Source organism: Mustela lutreola, chromosome 5, assembly GCF_030435805.1.
Source record: "Mustela lutreola isolate mMusLut2 chromosome 5, mMusLut2.pri, whole genome shotgun sequence".
Taxonomy (NCBI): domain Eukaryota; kingdom Metazoa; phylum Chordata; class Mammalia; order Carnivora; family Mustelidae; genus Mustela; species Mustela lutreola.
The window spans coordinates 74438736-74461216 of NC_081294.1; the positions used below are offsets into that span (position 1 = coordinate 74438736).

General features: G+C 36.5%; 1 protein-coding gene across 2 annotated transcripts in view; it reads left to right on the forward strand.

The window, feature by feature from the left end:
• SMAD5 (SMAD family member 5) overlaps positions 1–19537 on the forward strand; it is a 60323-nt gene extending 40786 nt beyond the window's left edge. For both annotated transcript variants that reach the window (XM_059174641.1, XM_059174640.1), the window contains exons 5-7: positions 10619–10840; positions 12637–12893; positions 14450–19537. In XM_059174641.1, the coding sequence (XP_059030624.1) occupies positions 10619–10840; positions 12637–12893; positions 14450–14593 (623 nt within the window). In that variant the 3' untranslated portion in view covers positions 14594–19537. The remainder of the gene's footprint in view (positions 1–10618; positions 10841–12636; positions 12894–14449) is intronic.
• The last annotated feature ends 2944 nt before the right edge of the window (positions 19538–22481 follow it).

The following is a 22481-nucleotide window of genomic DNA, read 5'->3' on the forward strand; positions in this document are numbered from 1 at the left end:
TGCATTCTTTGTATTTGCCTATTATTTTAGTACCGGTTGTTAATTTCTGCCTCCCCAAAAATCCCCTCCCTGCATTGTGATAGAGATCATGTTGAATCTAAATCAGTGGGGGAGGTTTTCCATCATCTTCCAGTGCATAGATTTGGTATGTCTTGTCATTTATTTAGATCTTCCAGTGTTCAAGATAAATTTTTTTTTTACTTTAGCGTCTCTGTATAGATATATTCTGAAGTGAATGGAATTTGGTTTCTTCTTAATTAAATATATTGAAATATAATTGGTTTTTCATATATTAATCTTGTAACCTACAACCTTGCTGAATTCATTTATAAATTCTGATAGGGATTTTTTTTTTGTGTGTGTGTGCTTATCTATCTGGATTCCGTAGGATCTTCTAAATAAAAGAATGTGTCAGTGACAAACAGCATATTTTTCTCCCTGCTATCCAATCTGGATGCCTTTAATTTTTTTTTCTCTCTCTCATTATTAGAGGGCATGTATGAAAAACCTTATAGCTATCATCATCCTTAATGGTAAAAGACTGAATTACTATTCCCCTATAATTGGAAACAAGAGAAGGATGCCTGTTCTCACTACTTCTGTTCACTATCATTCTGGAGGGGCTAGCCATAACTATTAGTTCTGTTCCTAGTTTGCTGAGAATTTTTACCATGAGTGGACGTTGGATTTTGTTAGAAGCTTTTTCTGCATCTGTTGAGATGATCAGATGAGGTTTTTTTTCTTTTTTCTATTTAATGTATATTACATGAACTTATTTTCTGATATGAAACCAGGCTTTTAATCCTGGGATATTCTCATGTGGTCTTGGTGTATAATTCTTTTAAATACATTTCTAGATTAGATTTACTGATATTTTGTTGAATATTTTTGCTTGTGTATTCGTGAGGCAGGGATTGTGACGTCTTTATTTAGCATTGGTGTCAGGGTAATAATGATCTCATGGAATGAGTTGGGAAGTGTTCCCTCGTGTTTTTGGAAGGGCTTATTTGTATTATTTCTTTTTTAAATATTTGATAGAATTTGCCAGTGAAGCTATTTGGGTTTAGACTTTTCTTTATGGGGAAATTTTTAATTACTGTTTCAGTTTCCTTAGTTGGATCTGTCTATTCAGAGTCTCTGTTTTTTCTTGAGTCAGCTTTGATAATTTGTGTCTTGCTAGGAGTTTTTGCATTTTGTCTAAATTGTCTAATTTGTTGGCATAAAGTTTTTCATAGTATATTTTATAATAGTTATAATTTCCTTAGGGGTTAGTGGTGATGTCTTCATTCCTGGTTTTGGTATTTTGTGTCTTGGTTGGTTTAGCCAAAGGATTGTTAAATTTGTTGATCTTTTGAAAGAACCAGCTTTCTTTTTTTCATTGATTTCCAAATTCATTTGCTGTTATTTTCTTTATTCTGCTCACTCTACTTTTAGTTTGCGTTTTTTTTTTTAATAGTTTCTTAAGATGAAATCTTTGGTTATTGGCTTCAGTGGTTCTACATTTTTAGCATAGAAGTTCAAGACCACTACTTTAGTTGCATTCCATAATTTTGGTATGTTTTGTTTTCATGCTTATTTAGTTCAGAATTTTTTTCAAGTTCCCTTTTGATGTTTTACTTTGACCCTTGGATTATTTAGTAACACATTAATCAGTTTCCATATATTTTGGTATTTCCCCATTTTTTCTTTTGATTCCTAATCTGATTCCATGTGGGATTACAAAACATTGAACATACTTTGTATGATTCCAGTTCTTTTTAAAATTTATTGAGAATTGTTTTATGTATGTTTTGTATAGCTTGAGATCTAAGAATGGTTTTTAGATTATTAAAGAGTTGTTAAAGAAAAAGAATATGTGACAAAGATAGTATGTGACTTACGAAACCTAAAATATTTGCATCCCACTTGGTCATGTATTTAATCCTTTTTATATGTTCCTGGATTTGGTGGACAAGAAAGATTTGCCAACCCCGGGCATAGCAGTGGTCTATTTTAGAGACTATTCCATGTGCATTTGAAAAAAGAAAACAAAACAAAAAAACCCTATACATTTTGATACTGTAGGGTGTCCTAAATTCTGTGCATTTTTTTTAGATCAGGTTGGTTGATAGTGTTGTTGTTCAAGTTTTCTGTATCCTTGGATTTTTTTTTTTTCTAATTGTTGTATTAGTTGTTGAGAGTGTGAGATTGCAGGTTGGGATATCCCCAACTGTTATTATTGGATCATTTATTTCTGCTTTCATTCATGCTGGTTTTTGCTTCATTGCTTTGGGGGCTCTGTTGATAAAGTAAACAACTCAGTATCATTTCGTATATTCACAGAGACATGCAAAGCATCACCACTGTCCGTTTCCAGAACTTCTCATCATCTCAGACAGAACTCTATACCCATTAAACAGTAACCCCTCTCCCCTTAGCCCTTTGGTAATCACCATTCTACTTTATGTCTCAATGAATTTGCCTAGTGGAATCTTACAATATTTGTCCTTTTGTGACTAGCTTTTTTCAGTTAGCTTAACCTTTTCAAGGTTTATTCATGTTATAGCATGTATCAGAATTTCATTTCTTTCCAAGATTGAATGTGTTCCCTTGGATGCATATCCCACATTTTGTTAACCCATTTATCAGTTGGTGGACATTTGGGTTGTTTCTGCCTTTTGGTAGAATAGTGAATAACGCCATCATGAATATTATTGTACAGATATTTGCTGGACTGTGCTTTTTAAATCATTTGGTATCCTATGCCTGGGAGTAGAATTGCTGGATTTAATGGTAATTCTGTTTAACTTTTTGAGGAACTGCCAAACAGTTTTCCACAGCAGCTATACCATTTACACATTAATACTAGCCGTGCTTTAGAGTTCTTTCTCTACATTCTTGCCAATATGTGTTAATTTCCATCTTTTTTTAATACAGTAGCCATCCTAATGGATGTGAATATGGTATCTTATTGTTCTAAAGTCACTTTTTAAAAAAGATTTTATTCATTTGAGAGAGAGAGCACATGCCCATGAGAGCATGTGGGGATGGGAGGGACAGAAGGAGAGGGAGAGGCAGACTCCCCACTGAGAACGGAACCAGATTTGGGGCCAGTCCCAGGACCCCATGATCATGGAAGGCAGATGCTTAACTGAGCCACCAGGTGCCCCTGAAGTCACTTTGTTTTGAGACTTTAATCTTCTTAGTTTATAACAAGTTTGGGAGAAGTTTGGTACTGCCATTTTATACATTTCTTAAAAGAATGATGTTTTTGTGTGCTTTGTATGTGTGTGTGATGATACTGAAGGAGTGAGTGTATGTCACACTTTGTTTTTCCAGGAACCCCACATTTCTAAGAATAGTTAAATTTCAGCCCTCCCTAGTAGTCTTGTTAATGTGTGAATACTGTCTTTGCTTTTTCAAGGTGTAGGATTTATCTAGGACTTATATCACACTAATTTTCTTATAGTTTATATAGTCTACCTTCTCATAGAACAGAATGTCTCTGGAGGTGAATTCCTGTACCGCTCCTTACTCGCTTTTTAGCCTCAGGTAGCATTTAAAGTCTCTCCACTTCTCTTTCTCATTTGTACATTACACAGAATATTTACACAGGAATTATTAGTTGTTGATTGGGTTAGACACTATGTATAATGGCTATAACATAGTGCATCAGGGAATGACCAGTAAATGGTGTTCTCATTCTCATTCTCTTATTTTGAGATTTTGGACTGGACTTACCTCCATTGTCATCTTCCTTCCCTTCTTTGTCCTAGCTGTCCAGAGATCAGCGTGCAGCTCTGTGGTGTTGTCTGTTGGATAATTCTTGCACTATCATTTGTCACAGCCAAACAGCTGAGTCCCCTTAGGGGGACCTGGCACTCAAGGCATCTTGCCCTCGTTGATGTCTTTTTTTCACCAAAGTTTCCTGTCATTTCAGTCCTATTTCTGTTTTTTTCTCTCTGTTTTATTTTGACAGAAGGGACATCAGAGTTAAACTGCAGGGCCTTGAATTGCCAGTTGACAATATGTCCTTTGCCTTGAGCAGAGCTCTTCTTTTTCTTTTCTCTGTACCAAAGTTGTCTTTTTAGTTTTGCTTAGCAATTTTTTCTTTGCAAGCTTCTGTTCATTTTTGGCTCTAGCTTTCCTGACACTATTCTTATAACTGCTTACAACTCATTTGTATGTATCATTGGTTGTGGGCCCCTCCCTGTTCTATCTTTTATATAAACTTCTTCATATTCTGAGCGCTTAGGACTTTTCTTTATGGGTCCACATTGGTTTATTTTTTTCTCTTCCTCCTCATCTGAATTCTTTGCAATTCGGTAATCAAAACTGAGTCTTAAAAGTTAGCCAGTTATTTTGTATTGCTTATCTAGTCCACCTAGCCACTCTTCAGAGTTTTTTGGATATTTTTGATTTGTGCCTTTTTTGAAAGGGAATTTGAAAGTTCCTGACTTCTCTTTCTGATTTCAGCCCCAAGAAAGATAATCCACCAACACTGGGTGAAAAATTTGCATGTGTCCCTCCCATGCATTACATCCATTATGAATTGTTGACTTCTACAGTAATAAGAGTTTGGCTGGTAATTTATTTTGTATATATATCTGTCTCCATAGGCAGTTCTGGCATTTAACATTAGATTGTATACCAGCTTTTATCCAAAGTTCATGCTCACTTAGTTGTGTTTTTTTTTCTTTAAGTTTTTTTCTTTAAGATTTTTTTTTTAAATTTCTTTATTTAACAGAGAGAGAGAGATCACAAGTAGGCAGAGAGGCAGGCAGAGAGAGAGGAGGGAACAGGTTCTCTGCTGAGCAGAGAGCCTGATGTAGGACTCGATCTCAGGACCCCGAGATCATGACCTGAGCCGAAGGCAGAGGCTTAACCCAATGAGCCACCCAGGAGCCCCACTTTTAGTTTTTTTTCAAACAGACTTCATGGGGCACCTGGGTGGCTCAGTGGGCTAAAGCCTCTGCCTTCGGCTCAGGTCATGATCCCAATATCCTGGGATTGAGCCCCGCATCGGGCTCTCTGCTCAGTGGGGAGCCTGCTCCCCCCACCCCCTTCCTGCCTCTCTGCCTACTTGTGATCTCTATGTGATAAATAAATAAAATCTTTTTTTTTAAAAGATTTTATTTATTTATTTGACAGACAGAGATCACAGGTAGGCAGAGAGGCAAGCAGAGAGAGAGGAAAAAGCAGGCTCCCTGCTGAGCAGAGAGCCTGATGTGGGGCTCGATCCCAGGACCCTAGGATCATGACCTGAGCCGAAGGCAGAGGTTTTAACCCACTGAGCCACCCAGGTGCCCCAGATAAATAAATAAAATCTTAAAAAAAAATAAAACAGACTTTATATTTCATATGAGTTTTAGGTTCACAGCAAATAAGAGTGGAAAGTAGAGCTAGTTCCCACACACCCTCTGTCTCCACACATGCACAGCCTTGCCAGCTACCAAAACCCTATACTGGACTGGTACATTTTTTGTTTGTTTGCTTTTTTAAAGATTTTATTTATTTATTTGACAGAGATCACAGGTAGGCAGAGGCAGGCAGAGAGAGGAAGGGAAGCAGGTTCCCTGCAGAGAGCCTGATGTGGGGGCTCAATCCCAGGACCTTGGGATCACAACCTGAGCTGAAGGCAGAGACTTTAACCCTCTGAGCCAACCAGGCGCCCCTGGAGTGGTACATTTTTACAGACTTAGCTATCTTCACACATCACCCGAAATCGATGGTTTATATTAGTGTTTGTTTTTGCTGTTGTATGTTTTGTGGATTGTAACAAATGAATAATGAGAGGAATGTACTACTGTTGTACTGGTAACATACAGAAATATATCTACAGTATATAGAATAGTTTTACTTCTGTAACAATCCTCTGTGCTCTGCCTGTTCATTCCTCACTCCTTCTGACCTGCAACCGCTGGTGTTTTTACTGTCTCCATAGTTTTGCCTTTTCCAGAATGTCATTTCGTTAGAATCATACAGTATGTAGCCTGTCAGATTGGTTTCTTTCACTTAGTAACATGCATTTTAAGTTCCCTCATCCCTTTTCATGCCTTGCTAGCTCATTTTGTTGTAGAGCGAGTAATATTCCCATCATCTGGAAATTACCACAGTTTATCCATTCACCTGCCAAAGGACATCTTGGTTGCTTCCAAGTTTTGACAATCATGGATAAAGTGCTATAAACATCTGTTTGTAGGTTTTTATGTGGACATAAGTTTTTAGCTCCTTTGTGTAAGTACTGAGGAGCATGTTTGTGGATTGTATGGTGAGAGTGTGTTTAGTTTCGTAAGAAACCACCAAACTGTCTTCTAGAGTGGCTCTGCCATTTTATATTCCACTAGCAGTGAATGCAAATTCCTGTTGTTCCACATCCTTCCCAGCTTTTGATGTTGTCACTGTTTGGGATTTTGGCCATTCTTACGGGTGTATCATGGTACTTTATTGCTATCTTAATTTACATTTACTGATGACACATGATGTGGAGTATGTTTTTATATGCTTATTTCTTATGCATATATATTCTTTGATGAGGTGGCTGGTTATGTCTTTGACCCATTTTTTAAATTGGGTTACTTATTTTCTTGAATTTTAAGAGTTCTTTGTACATTTTGGATAATAGTGCTTTACCAGGTATGTCTTTCGTACATATTTTCTCCCAGTCTATGGCTTGTCTTCTTATTCTGTTGATAGTGCCTTTTCCAGAGCAGAAGTTTTAATTTTTAGTAAAATCTGGCCTAGCAGTTCTGTCATGGTTCATGCCTTGGTGTTGTCATTACCATATTCCTGGGCCATCTAGATTTTCTGCTACATTACCTTCTAGAACTCTTATTATGTACTCTTATTGTACATTTAGGTCTGACCAGCCTTTAGGTAATTTTTGTGAAGGATGTGGTGTCTGTGTGTAGATTAATTTTTTTGCATGTGAATATCTGTTGTTGTATTTGTTGAAAAGACTGTCTTTTCTCCATTATTGCTTTTTGTTGCTTCATCAGAAAACAGTTAACTGTATTTTTTTTTTTAAGATTTTATTTCTTTATCTGACAGAGAGAGAGAAATCACGAGTAGGCAGAGACAGACAGAGGTGGGGGGGTGGGAAGCAGGCTCCCCACTGAGCAGAGAGCCCGATGATGTGGGACTCGATCCCAGAACCCTGGGATCACGACCTGAGCTGAAGGCAGAGGCTTAACCCACTGAGCCACCCAGGTGCCCCTAGTTAACTGTATTCATATAGGTCTTTTTCTGGGCTTTCTCTCCTGTTTCTTTGATCTGTTTGTGTATTCTTTTTGCCATTACCATACTGTCTTGATAACTGTAGCTTTATGGTAAGTTAAATAGCATCAGGCTTCTGATTTTGTTCTTCTTCAGTATCATATTGGGTGTTCTGGATCTTTTGCTGCCCCAGATAAATTTTAGGATAGGTTTGTTGATATCCACAAAATGATTTGCTGAGATTTTGATTGGGATTGCATTGGTTATCTATAGATCATATTGGGAAGAACTGAATTCATGGCAATATTAAGGCTTCTTTTCCATGAATGTGGGCTGTCTATGTATTTATTTAGTTCCTCTTTGATGTCTGACTTCGGGGTTTTATAGTTTCTTCATCTAGATCTTGTACCTATTTTGATTTTTAACTAAGTATTTCTTCTTTTGAATGCTAATATAAGTGGTGATGAATTTTTAATTTCAAATTTCACATGTTCATTGTTGATGTACAGCAAAGTGATTCACTTTTGTGTATTAACCTTACATCTTGTGATCTTGCTATAATAGCTTAATTAGTTCCAGGAGGGGTTTTTTGGTCCCCCCCCCCCCCCCGGTTTTCTAGGTAGACAGTCATATCATCTGTGAACAAAGATGATTTTACTTATTCCTTTCCAATTTGTATACCTTTTATTACCCTTTCTCTTACTGTATAGCTAGGACTTCTAGTGCAGTGTTGGAAAAGGAGTGGTAAGAACATCCTGATCTTGGCAGGAAGTCTTCTAGTTCCTCACCATTAAGTATGAAGTTAGGTATAAGTTTCCTATAAATGTTCTTTATTAAATTGTAGAAGTTATCCTCTATTCCTAGCTTGCTAAGAGTCTCACTTGTTTTTTTTAGTTCATATTTTTTTTAGAGTAATTTTACAAATACTCATATATGTCTTTCAGGTTGCTGATGCAGACGGAGGCTTGTTTTATAAATATAAATCTTGATTAGCTTGTGCTAGAAAAACAATTTAAAATGTTAAAACACACCTGTTGAAAAACTTTGGGACTCAGCATAAGCAGTTCAAAGAGGGAAGTTTATAGTAGTGCAGGCCTACTTTAAGAAACAAAATCTGAAATAAACCGTCTAACCTTACACCTAAAAGATCTAGTAAAAGAAGAAACAAAGCTTTAAATCAACCAATGTGTTATAATACATTAGTAACATATGAAGGATAAAAACCATATAATCGTCTCAGTAGATACAGAAGCATTTGACAGAAATCATTATCTGTTTATGATGGAAATGCAACAAAGTGGATTTAGAGGAAACATACCTCAATATAGTAAAGATGATGTATGACAAATCCACAGCTAACATCATTCTCATTGGTGAAAAGCTGGAAGTTTTAAGATGAGGAACAAGATAAGGATATCCATTCTTGCCACTTACTTGTATTCAGCATAGTGCTGGAAGACCTAACTGCCGCAGTCAGACGAGAAAAAGAAAGAAAAGCCACCCATACTGGAATGGAAGAAGTAAAACTGTCATTTCCAAATTATGTGGGGGTGTGTCTGTATAAAATCCTGAAGACTTCACCAAAAAAATACTAGAACTAAGAAATGAAATCAGTAAAGTTTCAGGGTCAACTTTAGATCATTTGAACAGGATAGAGAGCCCAGAAATAAACTCATGCTTGTATGGTCAGTTAATCTGTGACAAAAGAGGAAAGAATATACAATAGGGAAAAGACAGTCTCTTCAGTAAGTGGTGTTGGGAAAACTGGTCAGCCACATATGAAAAATGAAACTGGACTACTTTCTTAAACCATTCACCAAATAAACTCAGACTAGGGACCTAAATGTGAGACCTGAAACCATGAAACTTCTTAAAAAAACAGGGCAGTGATCACTTAGACATCAGCCTTAGCAACATATTTATGGGATATGTCTCCTCAGGCAAACAAAATAAAGACAAAAGTTAACTATTAGGACTACACCAAAATAAAAAGCTTTGTAACAGTTATAGAAACCTTCAACAAAAGGAAAAGGCAGTCTGCTGGATGTGAGTATATATTTATAAATGATATATCTGATAAGGGGTAATATCCAAAATAAATAAAGAATTTACACAACTCAAAAAAAAAAAAAACCCCAAAATCAAACAAAAATTAGATTAGAAAAATGGGCACAGAAGCTGAATAGACCATTTTTCTGAAGAAGACGTACAGAGAGCCAACAGACACATGAAAAGATGTTCAGCATCACTAATCATCAGGGAAATGCAAATCAAATCGCAGTAAGATGCCACCTCACACCAGTCTGAATGGCTACTATCAAAGGACTTAAGTAAGTGCTGACAAGGATATGGAGAGAAGAGAATCCTTGTGCACTGTTTGTGGGAGTATATATTGGTGTAGCCACCATGGAAAACAGTATGCAGATTCCTAAGAAAATTAAAAATAGAAATATTATATTATCCAGTAATTCTACTACCAGGTATTTACCCAAAGAAAGCGAAACACTAATTTTTTTTTTTTTTTTGAAAACACTAATTTGAAAAGATAAATGTACCCCTGTTTTGTTGTAGCATTTACAAATAGTCAAGATACGGGAGTAACCTGAGTGTCCCTCAATAGATAAGCAAATAAAGGAGATATATACACAATGGAATATTACTCAACTATAAAAATGAATGAGCTCTTGCCATTTTGCAGAAGATGGTTGGACTTAGAGGGTATTATGCTAAATGAAGTCAGACAAAGAAAGACAAATACCATGTGATTTCACACATATGTAGAATCTAGAAAACCAAGCAAATGAACAAATAAAAAATCAGAAACAGACTCATAAATACATAGAACAAACTGGTGGTTACTGGAGGGGGTAGAGTACAAAATAGGAAAAGAGGATTAAAAGGTACAAAATTCCAGTTAACATATGAAGTAAGTTATGGAGATGGAAAGTACAGCATAGGGAATAATAATAAAATAATATTGTATAGTGTTGTTCGGTGACAGATGGCAACTCTGTTTATCATGGTGAGCACTGAGTAAGATATAGGAGTATCTAGTCACTACTGTTGTACACTTGAAACCATTATGCTATTGTATGTCAACTCCAATAATAAAAAATTTAAAAAAATAAAATAAATGTGATATTATCCATCCTTACATTTGTATTTAGATAAGTTTTAAAATCATTGTATTCAAGGCATTACTGATTTTTTCTTTCTTTCTTTTTTTTTTTTTTTTTTAAGATCCAAACTTTTTTCCCAACACCACTTACTGAAGAGACCGTCCTCCAGAAAGGACAGCAAGACTGAAGTGAAATATGTGAAAGGATTTTTCATAGAGTGCTTGGGTTCACTTAAAGAGAAACACAAAGAATCCTGGATTTCTTATTCATTCACTAATCATTTTTTCTGTCTGGTTTGTTTACAGATGTTCAGCCTGTTGCCTATGAAGAGCCCAAACATTGGTGTTCAATTGTGTACTATGAATTAAACAATCGTGTTGGGGAGGCTTTTCATGCATCTTCTACTAGCGTGTTGGTAGATGGATTCACAGACCCTTCGAATAACAAAAGTAGATTCTGCTTGGGGTTGTTGTCAAATGTTAATCGTAATTCAACAATTGAAAACACTAGGCGACATATTGGAAAAGGTAACTTTGTCATTTCCCTGTGTTCAGTTGAAATCAGTCATTTGTTGTGCTCACTGTGTACCGTGAGTTGTGTAAAGTTGTCTATACCACGAGCCTGAGGTACGGGCTCTGCCCTCAAGTGTCAGGTGCTAGAGAGTGAATTAAGTCAAGACCTGATCAGTCCTCTTTTCCTTATCCTTATTGTCATAGTACTTAGTCTCTGAAATCATACTATTCCTATATTTATTTTTTGAGTGGCTTCTTGACTGGAATATAAGCTTTACAGAAGTTTGCTTTGTTCACAGCATTATTTTCAGCAGCTAGAAGAGTGCCTGGTTCATAGTAAGTACAGACAAATATTTGTGAAATATATGAATGCTGATGAAGGATTAGAATTTTTTAATTATGGTATTTTGAGTTGAGGTACCTTGTAACAATCCCTGTTATGTTGGAGGAGCTGGGTTATAGTTAAGAAGTCCAGTTTGAATGATAGCAAGTCTCCAGTGGCTTCACCACCACCCCTCCTACCTTTTAAATTCAGATAACTAGGTTTTATTTCCATTTCATTCCACAAGACAGTTGCCACAACAAACAGGGAACTTTTCCCACCTCTGTGAAATGTGAGTCTCGTGTATCAAGTGGTCGGGAAGGAAAGCTTTCCCAGGTAGAGCGTATTGCCTGTCTTGTAAGTTTAGTTTTTGCCACTAGCTCTATTTTGTTTCCTAGATTTGAGAAGGTCTTAGTCCAGGTTAGATAGAACAAAAGGTACACTTATACCCTTTACCTACAAACAGTAAACTTTATTTTTACCTACAGGAGGTACAGTTATAATTGTGATGTGATTTCTTAGAGAAGAGATGGAGCAAAATACTATGGCCAAAAATAAGTTGAAAAGAAATTTCTGTTCTTTTTTGACTCTGTTGCTAACTTGGCATTGATTTTGTGGGTGAAATGCCTCACTTCTATGTATTGGTTTTCCCACTACAGGAAATCTTAGAGAAATCTACCTGGTGAATAATTAAATTCTACAATCTGTTTTCCCATCTTTCCTAGTATCTAGTTTTAGGGTCCCTTCCTCCATGGGTCATTTTATTTGCTCAGAACAAAAAACAAAGCAGTTTTTTGTACCATAGTCTAATATACGTCTGACTCACATGTGTATGAGGTATGAGTGTACAGGGATCGTCTTTTTAGCGCTGTTTGTAGTGGTGAAAAGTTGGAAATAACTTCAGCTTTAGCTGTATAATTTGAAGTTTTAATATTGAAACTGTGTTCACATATTACTTACGTACATATTTCTAAAATACCCAAACCGCTCTTTTCGAGGGAGATAAAATAAATCTGCCATTTAAAGTCTTTTCCTGTGACCTGAAATTACATATATGACTTAGGGTCTTTTTTAATGCTCCTGTACTCCACTAGTAAAAAGAAAGCAGAGCATCTTGTCAGTTGACTCTTCGTGATAGTTAAATTAACTTAGCACCCAAGTGCTCCTTTGAAAAGACTGATCATAGGTGCTTTTTGGTCTTTTTGCATTCGCTTTGTCTCACAGAGATATTAAATGATTGTTGGCAAAGAGAAAATAACCTAAGAACTGATAAACCTGAGGCTTAAGTCTTATTAGTTATTTAAGGACCATTGTAGAGCTCTTGATTCTCTTTGGCGCAGTGTAAGGCCCTCTAGTGGTAGCTTCTGTCTACAGACTGCTGGGCATTTGCTGTAGGTTAGTGGGTATTCTTGGTTGCACCTTATACTAACTCTTTGGTTTCATTATACTGCTGTATTAAGGTGAATCTTGTAATGCTTGTCTTTTTAAGGTGTTCACCTGTACTATGTTGGTGGAGAGGTGTACGCAGAGTGCCTCAGTGACAGCAGCATATTTGTTCAGAGTAGGAACTGCAACTTTCATCACGGCTTTCATCCTACCACTGTCTGTAAGATTCCCAGCAGTTGCAGCCTCAAAATTTTTAACAACCAAGAGTTTGCTCAGCTTCTGGCTCAGTCTGTCAACCACGGATTTGAGGCAGTGTATGAGCTCACCAAAATGTGTACTATTCGAATGAGTTTTGTCAAGGTGAGTGAGTGGTAGCCTGTAGCTTAATTAGAGTCACTGTAAATATGTATATTTCTCTAGGTTATGATTTTAAAATGCCTTTGTGAAGTGAAAGTATTTACTTTTGACCTGATTTAATAGGTTTTTAAATGATACTTTTGATTTAAAGCTTTAAAACCACACAGTAGGTCTAAGTTTTAATTTTATAATCCAGACATTATATAATCCATGATACTGATACTGATTTTGATATGGAGTAGGGGCTGAGTTTATAAAGAGCTTCGGTTAAAGACTGAATTGCTAGAAATATTAAAATTGCTTTTGAAGTTCCTTAGCTTCAGCAGTTTCAATTATTATTAGATCCCACTGGGGTGACTTAAAAAATTCTTCAGAAGACTAAAATTATCTTCCTTGTATTTAACCTCTGTTATTAAGGATTTGCAGAGTTGAAAGAACTTTTCAAATTTATCATTTGCTCTTGGCCTGATTTTATTGGCCTTCTCAAAATGATGGTTTGTGAGTAAAATAAGGGAAGAATTTTAGTGACACATATAAGCATCTTGTACTCTATCCATTTGGTCCTTAAGGATTTAGCCAAAGAAGAACAACTGTGAAATGATGCTCTGAGTGGGCTTTTTCTTTTTGGCATTCAGACCCACAGTCCAGTGTTGCCTTGCTGCTTTGCTATAGGTCTTTTTTATGCATCAGTAGCCCCAAAGGCATTCCCCCTCCATAGAAGCATAGCTTCTTAAAAAAACATTTTATTTATTTATTTATTTGATTGAGAGTGAGAGAGAGAATGAGGGTTGGGGAGGAGCAGAGGGAGAATGAGCAGCAGATTCCTCACTGAACCGGGAGCATGACTATGCAAAGAAGTGGGGCAGGGATGCGAGTCTCAATCTCAGGACTCTTACGAAGTGTGCCACCCAGATGCCCCAGAAACATAACTTCTATATGTTTAGTCTCTACTTGCCCATTTCCCCCTTCCCAAGCCTTATTTTTCTGGGCCAGCACTACCGTAAGCTGTAAAGCAGAGAGCTTGGTGAATCCAGGCACATAAATGTGAAAAAAATTGTTTAGAGTTTTAAGCTAAAGTGTTCCAGTTTAATTCATCCCAGCTACTTTAATTACAGTTGCATGCTATTGATCAGATCTATAGTGTCTTACCTCATACTTTAAAAAAAAAAAATCCCAAACCTGAAAACCCAAAACTTTTTCATAGCAAAATCTGATGTGAACTTATATGAGGCTCTTTGTGGGTTTTATTTATCCCATTAAGTGAGAATGTATCTCACTGCAGAAATAATAGTGTTACAATTTTGAAATATGTACTTTCTGAAGTACAAAACTTTACAAACTTCAAAAAGAGGAAGAATTCTGAAACATACCTCGCTCTAAGGGTTTCTATTAAGTGGATCCTATCTCTTTCACTACTGTAACTCTGTTGCTTTTAACTCCATGGTGAATTCTGAGATTGGTTTTGTGGTCTTTACTGTCTTTGTTAGTATGTTAAAATTGTTTTAGGCTGGTTGACAGTTTAAAGAGGGATTTGCTATGATATCTTTTCATTTTCTTAGGGCTGGGGCGCTGAATACCACCGGCAGGATGTTACCAGCACCCCATGCTGGATTGAGATTCATCTTCATGGGCCTCTTCAATGGCTGGATAAAGTCCTGACTCAGATGGGCTCCCCTCTGAACCCCATATCTTCTGTCTCATAGTGTAGAAGTAGTCTTTTCAATTATATTATTAGTGGACTTGTTTTAATTTTAGGGAAACTTTCAGTACAGATACTGTGAGCTTACATGGAAAACAGATATTATAGCTTCTTTTTTTTTCTACATAATTGTGACCAATACATTTGTATTTGTGATGAATCTACATTTGTTTGTTAGTCATGTTCGTGTGATTAACTCCCAAAAGTGTTGTGAGAAATGCAAAGTAAGTGTTATACCCCAGTTCACAAGTTTGGCATTGAGCTTAAACTGGGACACAATTTTGCCTTCTTGTCCCAAATGACTTGTTATTTGTTCATTTTTTTTTTTTTAAGTAATACATCACATTATGACAAGTTATAATAATGTAAGAAGGTATGCCATGAAAAGTCTTCCCTCCTCCTCTTAAGCCTACGGAAGCTCTACTTTTACCAGTTTCTTTGTCCTACCAATGTGAAGAAAGTGTAATTCATTGTTTCATAAAAGCATATGGTAAGGGCTGAAAAGAAACTATAAAAAAACAACACCGTTTTATTTGAAGGAACACTATGCACCGCTCTTAACAGGTAGTGTTCGGTAGAAGCAAAGTGATAGTTTTCTAGGTGATGTCTTAAAATTTACATTTAATACAGCTAAATGTTTGTCAGTCTGTTGTGACTTCACTCAGTATATCTTTTGTAAAACATTTCCTTTAAAAAAAAAAAATTGTAAACAACAGATCTCCAGTATATGTCATTTACCCAGAATCTGTCGTAAGTACTACTTTATAGCTAGTGACAGTGCACGCACGGCCTTGTTCAGTTTGCTGCTTTTGGCCAATGTTGCAAGAACTCTAATTTTGACATGCATTAATCTTTTATTTTGCACTTTGATGGGTGACAGTTTTTAGTGTAACCTTTTGTGAGACACGCTCAAGTGACTTGGACTTGGATGCTCACCCTTACTTCCTTGGTACCCCTTTTGTATTAACAAACACTGCAGTTTATAGACGACAGTTGTAGGAAGTTACACTTTTTCTAGCTCTTGGTGTATTTTCAACCTAGATTATAAGACTGTTATTCTGTAGCTCCAACTTAAGGGGCCTTTTTAATTCCCTACTGCTTTATGGGTGTTACTCATGTTGGAAAATCACACACTTAATCCCATTGCTCTGAGTGGCGTCAGTTGCCCTGAGCAAGGAAAGGACCCGTGTACTGTAGCCGAAGAGCCTCTTCAGTCTGGCCCTGAGTTGAGGCTCCTGGTCTGGTGCTTGAATGAATAAGCAGTGGTTGTGGAGATAGTTGACTTTAAAATAGACACATATGAAAGACTGCAGACTGTTCTCTTTGTTAACATACGTGCTGGTTCTTTTCCTCCTTTTTTGGTACTTTTGTGGATGCTAGTCTCTCAGAACAGTCCTCAAGAGAGGAAAGACAGGAACACTCTAAAATACCCATTCAGTCAGTCATGCTGGAGGGCTTTGGGTAAAGAACTTTTAACCTTATTTTCTAGAGAGCAGTCAGATGGACACTTTGTTATGGCATGAGAACAGAGACATTATTAAAAAAAAAAAAAAAGAAATGACCTAATGTACCTATGGGAGAAAGCTATTTTCTGGTGCCTTTTGAAAGTATATGGAGCCATGTCAGTCTTCTATTTAAAATGTTAGTTTGGTTTGACTTTCTACTTTGCCCTTTCTGCTTTTAAGAGAAGAAAAAATGCATTTTTTGAGGAGAAGAGAATGCGGTTCATTTTGTTTTCTGTGCCATTATTTATTGCTTTTACAAAGTGCGGCCAGTGGGTGGCTTTAGTGGGTGGCTCACCTTTGGGTGAGGTGCCATATGTGTTTCAATTCATGGTCCTTTGTTGGGTAAAAGGATCCTTTCTGACCCTCACCTGTGCCTTAAACGTAAGTTCTACATGGCATGCATTCTTTATCTTCCAGTTGTGTCAGCCTCAGGAAAGAGAATTACTTGCTCCGAGTTTGAACCTAGCTACCCACATTATTCTTTTACTTACCAGGCATATGACACAATCTTTGGAACAAATTTATAAGAAAAAAAAATAAACAAAGCACGCTGGTTGAATGACAAATACATGTAGTCAACTTCAGTGGGTTTGAACTGGTAGAAACTGTCGAATTGTTTATTGATGTTTTCAATTGAGTTAATTGAAATTTGTTTTTATTCATGCCACAGCCTTTAGAGTTGGCAAGGTTTCATGTGATTGGCCTTTTCTGTGTTTTCCCCAAGGAATTTTGTCTCATGAAGGACAGTACTGAAGCTCTTAACTGTTGAGAGTTTCATGGAAAAGTATAAGCTTGTTGTATTTCCTAAAAGTAACTCCACATGCCTGGATTATAAGTGAAAATTGTACTCAGTGTAACTGCTTCTCTAATTCCCAAGGGTGCCCAAAATCTATGGATGGGAAATAAAAATTGCTAGTGACCAATGAAAAGAAGACACTTCTGAAAGAAACCTTTTCAGAAAAATGCAGTTTTAAAATTTTATTTGATTTCTAGAATGGTTTATAGTCAAATTTATGGAAACATCAACACCACTGGAACAATCATGTTTTATAGTGTATAGCATATTAACATATGTGAGCTGGAAAGACTGGAGTCTGGAAATAATAAAATCACAACCGGTTTGGTAAATGCAGAAAGAGACATAGAATCAAAATTAATCTGAGTAATAAATTATTGCAACGGAAAGATGGTTGGGGAAAAAAAAATTAAAAGTTGCATTTGATCAGCATCTCTTTAAAGTGTTATGGTCTTTTTGGTAATGCTTGGCTTAAGTTATGGAATGTCAACTAGTAGGCGTGTTATTGATCTACTGAAGCTAACACTTTTTCTTTAGGGATTGAAGAAGACATCAATCAAAATGTCAAGTTATGTACATCAGAATATAAATCATTTTTCACATTTTATTGTTAAATAAGGAAACTGTGGTAATAGAATTGGCTGGGTTTCTGAGTTGAAATCCACAGTAAGATTACTAGGTAGTTCAGTGAGCTGTATATCTCATTGTACAGAAAGAGGGTGTAGCTACTTTATGCTGTTCATAACATATGACAGTGAGATATCTGTTTTAGATGTAAAATGATCAATAAGTTTTCAGATTGAAATCTCTTGTCAGGGTAAGAACTGGGGCTCACATTATAAAATCCTCAAGGGTACCTGTGGAAAACAGTCCTCCTGTAATAGTACTCTGTTGAAGGAGGAGGTTTATACAAAAAATAAAATCCTACCAGTAGCAGAGAACCTCCAAAAAGTCTGGTAGTACCTGTTTAAGTACTGTCTTTCTGTTACAGAGAGCATCTGTATGTCAGCTAAGATCCCATTTCTTTATACTCTTTTTAGTTGTTTTTTAGTATTACTTTGGATTCTTATCACTTTCCCACTTAAAATATATTAATATCTTTCATGCTTAAGAAGGAAGGCTCTTCTGATCATTTTGAACTCATCTTCCAGTGCTGATTTCAGTTTGGATCTGTTAACTTTTCAGAGGGTCTGAGCCCTTCTCTGTCTTATTAAATCCTCGCTCACTCTCTCAGCTGGGAGTATAAATATGTGTCCTCATTATGCCAGTGAGCTAGAAAAGCAAGGATATTTTAAAGTAGTAGATAGCAGGGTGGTTTCAGGCATGTTTGGTGATTTTCATGGAAGGGACTTTTCCTGAACATTGGTTTTGGGTGGTCTCTTGGGATGCTACCTAGGGCAGCTTTATGGGGGTAATCTCAGGTTTGAGGCCTGTTTCCTCTGGAGCAGAAGCCATTTTCCTCGATGGTACAGGTGGGATTTGGGGGAGGTTTTTTGCTCATAGAAGATGTATGGAAAGTGATGATTCAAGGCATTTCTTCTGTATAAGCAGTTTACCTGCCGGACAGTTCTTTGGAATCACTGGATTACAGTTTAGCATTTCCTAATTATAAGAGGTAACAGTATTTATCAAGCCTTTATTAATTGGATTACTCATAATAGAAACTTACCTTCTAAAGTACAACTGTGTTATAACTGAAGTGTTAACCTGAAATTGGATGGTGTACAAAAACCAGTAAAAGGGATTTTTACATAGCAAAAAAGTTTTTTTTTTTGTTTTTTTTTGTTTGTTTGTTTTTTTTAAGGAAGAGCTTATGATACAATACTTGCTGGTTAGCATTTGCTGTAAAACAGGTGATGGGATGTTTTGGTGAAAAGATCCAAGAGCCGGATTCTTCTGTCATTCATGGCAGAGTGAAAAAGGTTGGTGTGATTCTTGTCCAGATAATTCAATTCTGAAAATTCTTGCAATCACCGTAAACCGTTGTCCTTTAAGGATTCATTTGAAGATAGTGTTCTTAAAAAGTTCAGAATTTTGAGTACAGGTAGGTTCTTTTCCCTAATTAGTAAGTAGTGCCTTGTTGCTACGAGCTGGTATTAACTGTAATAAAACTACAGTGAGGCCAGATGGTTCCACATTCCTTACTTTTATAAGGAATTTTTTAGAATCAGATTTTCCCTTCTCATGTCATTGGAGATGATATTGCTTTGATTTATTCATGAAGTATTTTATGTATAGGGACTCTGGAAGAAAATAATTGGGCAAATGATTTTCTGATCTGGTGGGTTAAAATTGCATTTTGAAAATCACTTATTTTAAAATTGGATAGGATTGTAATCAAGAAAACTGGATGTTTGTATGCACCTGCCCATCTTCTCTTAAAAAGATACTTCATATGCAGATGATAAAGACCAAACCAGTGGCTGCACTATAGATCTGCTTCTTATTTGTACTTGTTCTGCTTCTGTTTATGTTGTAGAAAATGAAGTTCTAGCAACATGCTTCAATTCTGTTGCCTTTTTGATACTTATAAAAATGTATTAGGTTTTTACTATATTGTGCTCTTCAAAGCCATAACTCTTAAGAACTTTGTTTTTGCATATTGTTTGCTAATACTTTATTTTAATAAATCTCAAAACCTGATAAATGTGTGTGTGTGTGGGTTTTTATTGTTTGTTTTTTTGACTCTCTTTTGACTTGACATGTTTCACTGAGTGGGGTTATAAAAAGGATGAGATGCCTAGTTGCTGTGACTAGCTGTGTTATCTGTGTGTGCTTGGGCAATAGAAAATGGAGATACCAGGCCTTTCTACTCAGCAGGAGATTTGCTCAGAATGATCAGTGTTTTTCCATTCTGTTTGTAAAGGAGTCCATGTATTTTTCTTTGTTGATTGAGTTTAATTTAGTTGTGTTTTGAAGAAGTACTTAGATCTAGTGTGGGGTAATTTTGTTTAAATACTAATTTCCCTTCTCTCTGTCTTTCTGTAAATGAGTGAAGTTGACCTGATGATTAGGAGATAGAGTAGCTCTTAGCGGAAGTGGCTCTGGGTTCTGCCTTCCTCCACAGGGGTCCTGGGCTTCATAGCTCTCTCAGCTCTGTGCCCTATGGCAAGTTGCTTAACCCCTCTGTATCTCAGTTTCCTGTCTACTTCATAGGATTTTGGGGAAGATTGAATAAAGTCATACAAATGAAGTATTTAACAGCAGTGCCTGGCACACAAGAACTTGTATTTATTCTTACTGTCTCTTGCATTTCTTCTGCTGCTTTGAGAGGAATTATTTTTGATGCTGCTTGACTTTAGGATGTCCACCCTTGGTTAGTTTTATTTTCTTCTTTAAAAAAAATTTTGTTTAAGTCACAGATTAGTTTTACAGCTCCACCAAGTACATACTTCTACCGCTGTGTGAAGGAGTGGTAGAAGTAGAGGAATGCTGTGTAGAGAAGTTCAAACGCATCCTCATTAGGAAGGGATGGTATAAATCTGTGTGCTCCCCCCTTAGGAAAGGAGGAAGACCCAAACTAAACATTTTAAGCCAAAAGAATAAATATAAAAGCTCTTACTGTTCTTTTTGGAGACAAGACGTCATCCAGAGAATCCATTTCTGCAAATCAGCTCCTTCTTGCAGCTTTTTAAGTGTAGGGTATTTAGTAGTGACTTCAGTGGCTGTTTTCGAAGCATATTTAAAAAAAAAAAATTGTTCTGGCACAAGATTTTAGTAAACAGAGGTGTTGGCTTCTCTCTGATTTAAGGTGATTAGTTTTCAGATTGCTGTAGCCCAAACAGTTCAGGCGAGGAAGGGATCAGCTGTGACAGCTGCTTTGGTTTTCTTTCAGACAAGAGACTCAGTAGCTAACGCTCCTCCACATCACAGCAATTTTGATGTAGCTCAGTTTTTATACATATTTATAAGAAGGCTGTCGGGAGGCTGGGGCAGGCTTTTAAGAAGGTACTTCTTGAGAGCTCGGTAGTATATATGGTTCAAAAAAGGAAGGATTTTTTAAAAAGTTCCTCCATTTAAAATGTTAAATATTACTGTTTCTTTGTTGAATTTGTAAGCCTTTCATTAATGAAGACTTGATTTTTTTAAAAAAAGGTTGTATGTTCTTCTAATCTAAATCACTTTGTGATTGAGTTTAAAGAAAGGAAGATGAGACTATAGGAAAGTCTAAGGAAGAGTTGTTGGTAGCTTCCTTAAACATCCTTGTGTATGTGGGATGAATGGTGGAAGGGACATTTTAGACTTGTATTATTCATATCATATCAAGTGGGTATGTGTAGAAATTCTGTGCGAGGCAGTTCCTGGGGCAGGGTTTTGATGTTTGGGGTTGGATTTTGAAAGTATCTTTATACTTTTGTTTTAATCTCTTACCCCTTCCCTATCTGATAAAAACCGCGCGTGTTACTTCATTTTATTTAATTAATTTTTAAATTCGCATTTATTTATTTTTATAATTTAAATGATTTATTTTTATTAACATATATGATTTATTTTAGGGGTACAGGTCTGTGATTCATCAGTCTTACACAATTCACAGTACTCACCGTAGCACCTTTTATTTATTTATTTAAAATTAAAAAAAGTTTTTTTTTATTTTTTAAAGATTTTATTTATTTATTTGACAGACAGAGATCACAAGTAGTCAGAGAAGCAGGCAGAGAGAGAGGAGGAAGCAGAGAGCCTGATGTGGAACTCAATTCCAGGACCCTGGGATCATGACCTGAGCCGAAAGCAGAAGCTTTAACTCACTGAGCCACCCATGTGCCCCCCTAGCACATTTTAAATAATGCTTTTATCTGAGCTAAATGGTGAGAATTCTAACAGTACAGAAAAGGATAAACAACAACGACAACAAAACCCCCCCCAAGCCATAGCTAACCATTAAACATTTCCCTGTGTAGCGTGGTCCCTTCTAACCTGGTGGTGTAGTTGCTCTACATGAGTCCTTTTCCTTTCTCTGACAACAATTTAGCTGATTAGGAGGAGTAGAGTTATAGCTCCTTTTCTGAAAGCACTCAGAGAAATTGGTGCCAAGTGTTTCTTGAATTTTATATACCCAAGAGAACACTGTCCTCTCTTCAGGATCTTCTTTTGTTGAATGGCAGACTTTGCAAAATGTACAACATCAAGCCTTGCTATCCAGATATTTTATGAGATTGTTGGAGTGACAAAGCCAATGGGGATTAATCTGAGAAGGCTTTCAGAAAGAAGAAAAGACATTGGAAATTAAGGAGAAAAAAGGTTTTCATTCTTCATGGCATTTATCCCCCTCTGACATACTGTAGATTTTATTTCTTTACTCTGTTTACCGACTGTCTTGTCTCGTGGGGATGTAAGGTCTCTTGAGGCCAGACCCATGTTCCCACTGCTCGGGCAGTTCTTGATAAATTGTAAGCATGCCAGTATTTGTGGAATGTATGAGGCCACAGAGTCAGATGTGATTTTTTTAATACTAGAATTCCTCTTTTGAATTACATAACATGGTAGTTCTTGGTTGAATGGTCTGTAGCTCAGCCCTTTAAATATTAGATCTGCTTATTGCATGTCTTATCAGAGAAGAATGGGAGACTCAACTAAGAAATTAGGAGATT